The sequence below is a fragment of the Perca flavescens genome, chromosome 23, assembly GCF_004354835.1.
Source record: "Perca flavescens isolate YP-PL-M2 chromosome 23, PFLA_1.0, whole genome shotgun sequence".
Lineage (NCBI taxonomy): Eukaryota > Metazoa > Chordata > Actinopteri > Perciformes > Percidae > Perca > Perca flavescens.
In genome coordinates, this window is record NC_041353.1 from 24,838,841 (window position 1) to 24,844,840 (window position 6,000).

The following is a 6,000-nucleotide window of genomic DNA, read 5'->3' on the forward strand; positions in this document are numbered from 1 at the left end:
GCCCTGGTTATCTTAACCCTCCTGTTGTCTTCAGGTCAAATTTGACCCATTTTCAAAGTTTCTATATCAGAAATTTGGGTTTCTTTCAACCGAATTGCCTCGAAATAACACGGATGGCTCCGTGCATCGCTCTTCGCAAGTGAAATTAAGGATCCGATCTCTACTTTTCTTGAATTGTGGGTGTTGTATTCAATTTCATAGCATTATCCTGACTAAACGTTTGACGTATCTGTGATTATTAGGGGTGTGACGAGACGCTTACTCCATGAGACGAGACACATCACGAGATTGGGTTCACGAGAACGAGACGAGATTTCTCGTCGAGGTGAAAAGTTGTCTCGTGAGGCGATGTGATGTCAGCGTGATGGAGCGCGACTCGCGGGTGCAGTAGATAGTAGTACGGCATTTTGTTCTTACCATGTTTACATATTGCGTTCGTCTTGTCTGTCACTCTTTTGCCGTTTATTATTTCCGCAGGAAAACCAAAATGTTGCCACACAAATGATTTAAAAGTGGCAGGGGGATCTTCAATAGTAATTCCACGCTCCATCACGCTGACATCACATCGCCTCACGAGACAACTTTTCACCTCGACGAGAAATCTCGTCAACGAGATCTCGTCACACCCCTAGTGATTATCCATTACCTTCATTCCTCAGATCTTAACCATTAGTCCAAATCATTTATCATTTTGGCTTTTTTCTTACACAAAAATTAGGTATAATTTCATATAAATGAGGTTTATTGACCATTAATTCCGAAAAACACAATTGTAAAACTAGTGTGAATGAGTTAGTTCTAGTGGTGAAGATACTGGTGGTAATGGAAAAAAACATTTGCTAAAAACGTTAAAAATAAGCAAGCAAAACGTGAAAAAAAGCATCAAAATCATTTTTTAAAAGTCTTAAAAGAGTGTTAATTTTGATCCGGGAGGACAACACACGGGTTGAAAAAAAAAAAAAAAAGGTCCCATAACAACCATATTTGAAGCACCAAATATAATCAAAGAAAAAAAAATTAAAAGAACACAATAAAAAGAAAACAAAATATACCTAAGTCTAACTAATTAAAAACCTGAGTGCCATACCCTAATTTACAGGTCAAATATGCAGCTTTTCTAATAGCTGGGTCGTGACAAATTGCGAGGCCTTAAAACGGGGTCCCAGGCCAAAAGCAAACGCCTTCCTGTGAATACAAACGCTGTGAGCCGTATCTGGATGGGATGAACACACACGTCTCTCTTACCGTAGGTAGTCTCTCCGGCACAGGATGAGGTTGGCTTTGGTGTAGAGCGTGGAGCCCACCTCGCCCAGCCGGCAGTCACAGCAGGCACACTTGAGGCAGTCCTCGTGCCAGTACTTATCCAGGGCCTTCAGCAGGTAGCGGTCCTTGATCTTCCGGTTGCAGCCGGCACAGCCTTTTGGCTTGGTGTCCGGCTGGACGGAGAGCATTTGTATACCTGACGGAGAAGCACAGAGAGAGGCTTCAAACACTCGGCGCCCTGACAGAGGAGGACAACCAAAGAAACACAACAAGACATGTACGCCTTGTAGAACTTTGTTTTGAAGATTGTGGTTGACAGGAAAAGTGAAATGATGACGGCGGGTGTCACTTGTCTCCATTGTGCTCCTCGATGTCTGAGCAGCAGCGGTGGTCAAAAGTATAATATTCATGTATTTAACACACATTTAAAATAACACTTAAAGGAAATAAGACACGTGAAAAAAAAAAGCATTCGTAATTATGTCATTCATATATTTCTTTATTGTCAAATAACATAGATTTTAACCCTTGTGTTGTCCTCGGGTCGAATGTATTTTTTTTATATATCAGAAATATGGGTTTATTTCAAACAAATTGCCCATAAATAACATGGATGCATGGATGTACAGTACAGGCCTAAAGTTTGGACACACCTTCTCATTCAATGCGTTTCCTTTTTATTTTCATGACTATTTACATTGTAGATTCTCACTGAAGGCATCAAAACTATGAATGAACACATATGGAATTATGTACTTAACAAAAAAGTGTGAAATAACTGAAATCATGTCTTATATTTTAGATTCTTCAAAGTAGCCACCTTTTACTTTTTTATTAATAAGGGAAATAATTCCACTAATTAACCCTGACAAAGCCCACCTGTGAAGGTAAAACCATTTCAGGTGACTACCTCATGAAGCTCATTGAGAGAACACCAAGGGTTTGCAGAGTTATCAAAAAAAGCAAAAGGGTGGCTACTTTGAAGAATCTAAAATATAAGACATGTTTTCAGTTATTTCACACTTTTTGTTAAGTAAATAATTCCATATGTGTTCATTCATAGTTTTGATGCCTTCAGTGAGAATCTACAATGTAAATAGTCATGAAAATAAAGAAACACATTGAATGAGAAGGTGTGTCCAAACTTTTGGCCTGTACTGTACGTTGTATGGAACCCACATAACATTCTTCACAGGTAAAATTAATGATTACTTTCATTGCATTTTGGGTGTTTTATTACATTTTATAGCATTTGAAAAAAAATAAAAAAGTTTGAATGGTTTCAAAACAGTATCCTGACTAAACTTTGACATGAACCAGTCTGTGATCCTCTCAGCATCCTCTGACCTTAACTATTGGTCAAAATAATTCATCATTTCTGCTTTGTTTAAACTCAAAAATTAGTTATAATATCATATAAATGAGGTTTATTGACCATGAATAAAAAAAAAGTTTAAATGCGTTACAAAAACGTCGGAAAAAGTGCCAAAAATTCAATTTTGACCAGAAGGAGTTCATGGTCGACAGGAAGACAACCCAAGGGTTAACCTGCACTGCTATACAGCAAATGAATTAGGTATCATACAGTATACTGGAGGAAATGTCAACACGTTAGGAGTGAAATATAAATGTCATATTTTTGTCACTTATCGCAACAATATTGTAGATTTTTGATAAATAATCGTCAGTAATGTGGATATAATGACTAAGTGGGTAAAGGCCAATAATAGAACAATTACAACAGTCTGATAAGAAAATGACATCACTTTACTGTAATGCAGCTTTTAAAACCAGGAAAAGACAACACCAATGCCATATTACGATATCCAAAATCTAACACGATATCTAGTCTTATATCACGATATCGATATAATATCGATATATTGCCCAGCTCTAGGAAAAATTCAATCAAAGGTTAGTAGCAGACTCTGCAGACGTTCCTTGGCGGTGCAAACAAATAACAAAAATCTAATGTGTAAATTGTGATTGAACAGGTTTTCTAAAGGAAGCCCTTAGAAAACAAGTTTTAAAGAATCATCTTTTTCAGGTTTAAATGGCAGTGGTATTCAGAAGTCCCAGTTTAGCTAAAAAAAAACAATACTAAGTGTAGTTAAAATGAAGTCCAGCGTACTGAAGGGTACTTAACATTAAGTGCACACTTATTTAAAAATGACGTCTAGCAAAAAACGCCAGTGTGCTGTTGAAGTAGTGTCCCACAAATGCAATGCACAAAGGAAAAGGAGTTAGTTAGTAGTATGGATTGGACACACACACACACACACACACACACACACACACACACACACACTTTTAATGGAAACTAGTTTGAGGAGCCCCCTGCATTTCACTGTTCCTCCCATGAAACCGACATGCAGTGTTGTTATGTAACACTGCTTTAAATGTATTTGATTATTTAAACAAGACGTAACAAAAACCTGATGCAGCAGCAGAGATGAAGAGGCTGTTGTAGTCCCAGTACTGTAAAATAACAGCTGAAGATGCAGTGACGCAGCCCACACACACACACACAAATCCACAGTTTCACATTTCTTCAGGACACTTTTTCACATTGACCTCCTCTGTGTGTGAAGGGGCGTGGCTACAGGCAGTGGCCTGCATTGTTTGGCCTGAGCTGACTGAGGAGAGCCTTTGTTGGCCCATCAGGGGGCGGGGAGGGGGGGCAATGTGGCTTCACACCAGGCTGGAATTAGTATTCTCCTACCATTCCCTGAGGAGAGGCACACCCCCACTCCCCTTTGTCCCCCATTCACCACACACACAGACACACACACACTTAATCATTCTTAGTTTCAGCATTTGAAAAAGTGCTGTAAACTTCCTCTTCTCCTCTTCCTCTTTCAGAGGGTGATGGAAGCATTGCCTGATCGCTGAAGGACGCTGGGGTCTCTGGACTCTCTTCCTCGCTGGAAGCCAGTCAGTGGTGTGCATTAACTTCACTACAGCCAGGCTGCGTACACAAAGTTGAAAGGTTGAGCCATCCTAGTGCAGATCCAGCCATCTGCGGTCACCGTGTGTCAGAGCCCACTGATGTAAACAGTGGGCTCTGACACACACACACACACACACACACACACACACACACACACACACACACACACACACACACACACACACACACACCGGGATGGATTATCAAGTTTCAAGTTTGCGGTCTAATGTTTTTAACTAGCGGCTGCCTTGGAAGTTAAGCAGGAGAAGCCCTTTTGTTGTCTAACTACGACTGAGAGGTAAACAGTCCTGAGTTGCATTGTAAACGGGCTTAGAGCATTCGGAATCCTGTCACTACTCATAACCATCATTTCCCCTCGCCTCACACACATTCTATACCTACAAACCAATGTATTTCTACTGTAAATCGATTGCAAAGACAGTGAGAAAAACAGGTTGTGGTGGTTGTAGGCTCGGCTCGGCTCAGCTCGGCTCGGCCACCGGCGGAGCGCGCGTTGCGCCTCTGTCCAGCCTCGTTAACACTACAAAGTCCCCGCGACTCATTAGCAAACCAAAAGAAGGCAGAGGTTTTTACTGTGCAATCAACCCGGGAGAGGAGAAGGGGACAAGCATGGCAGGAATGTGAGCGCTCCGAGGGGAAGTGCAAGAACAAAAGCTCCATGTTCCATAAAGGGAAAGAGAGCCAGCTGCCCCGGAGCCCTGGTGCGGGCGGTGTGTGTGTGTGTGTGTGTGTGTGTGTGTGTGTGTGTGTGTGTGTGTGTGTGAGTGCGCACCCTGTCACTGTAGGAGCTCGCGCTGCGGCCGCCAGCTGCGCGTCCTCGGCCGCACGTCTCCCCCCCTGTGAGCCGCTGTGTAGCGGCTAGAGGCTGACGGACAGCAGCCTGCTAGTACACACGCTGACATTTCACCCAATCACTTTAATTACTGTTGCCATGGCAGCGGAGTGCTGCTAAAGGCCAATAACGGATTTAACACACGGACCCAATCTGCCATGCGGCTCCACACACACACACACACACACACACACACACACACAAACACACACACACACACACACACACACACACACACACACACAAACACATCCTAGCAGCGGTAACAGCTCTCCGAACAGCGGGGCTAAAAGCAGCTCGGCTCCACCAAACACACATGAAACGGGGCCGTTCATAAAGTCAGCTCTTACCGAAACTTTTCTCCCTTTTCTGCATTTGTTGAAGCGCTGAAGCAGCCGAAGCACCACCACCATGCAACCCGGAGCCGCCTGGTCCGGGAGAGCCGCCGTCTGCGGGGAGGCTGGCAGCGGGGGCTTTGTTAGCCTACAGCGGGGACAATCCGACACGGAGCCCGGGGAGGAGGAAAGAGAGGCAGGGGAGGGGAAGAGAGGACGCTGCGGAGCGGCTCTGTTCCTGCCGTCGTGCCGGAGCTCGGTTTACTATTTTACTCAGCAACGACAAAGAGATGCTTCCCCTCCGCCGCACACAGCCCGTCTGATCCGCCTGGCTCGCGGACACGGAGGCTCGCGCTCACTGCACGCTGCCTTCCTAATCAGCGCTTTGACGTAGCAAGCAGCGGGCATCACCGGCCAACAGTACTACACACTCACACAGCTGAATTCACATCTCACATCTCACAGGCCTGCACCCAAGCACATTGGCATTCATTTCAGCTTGGATGGAATGATGGAGAACATTAAAAAGATTACTGTTGGAACATGTGGGCTAAATGAGTGTCTTAGTCTCAGCTCTCTCACCTTTCTCAACAAGTGAA

At 43.7% G+C, this 6,000-nt stretch overlaps 1 protein-coding gene across 1 annotated transcript in view; it reads right to left on the bottom strand.

The window, feature by feature from the left end:
- The window catches only part of lmo3 (LIM domain only 3), a 42,162-nt gene extending 36,710 nt beyond the window's left edge, over positions 1 to 5,452 (bottom strand). Inside the window, exons 1-2 of the mRNA XM_028570935.1 lie at positions 5,417 to 5,452; positions 1,246 to 1,459 (exon numbers count right to left, since the gene is read on the bottom strand). Of these exons, the coding sequence (XP_028426736.1) occupies positions 1,246 to 1,459; positions 5,417 to 5,441 (239 nt within the window). The 5' untranslated portion in view covers positions 5,442 to 5,452. The remainder of the gene's footprint in view (positions 1 to 1,245; positions 1,460 to 5,416) is intronic.
- Positions 5,453 to 6,000: the final 548 nt, after the last annotated feature.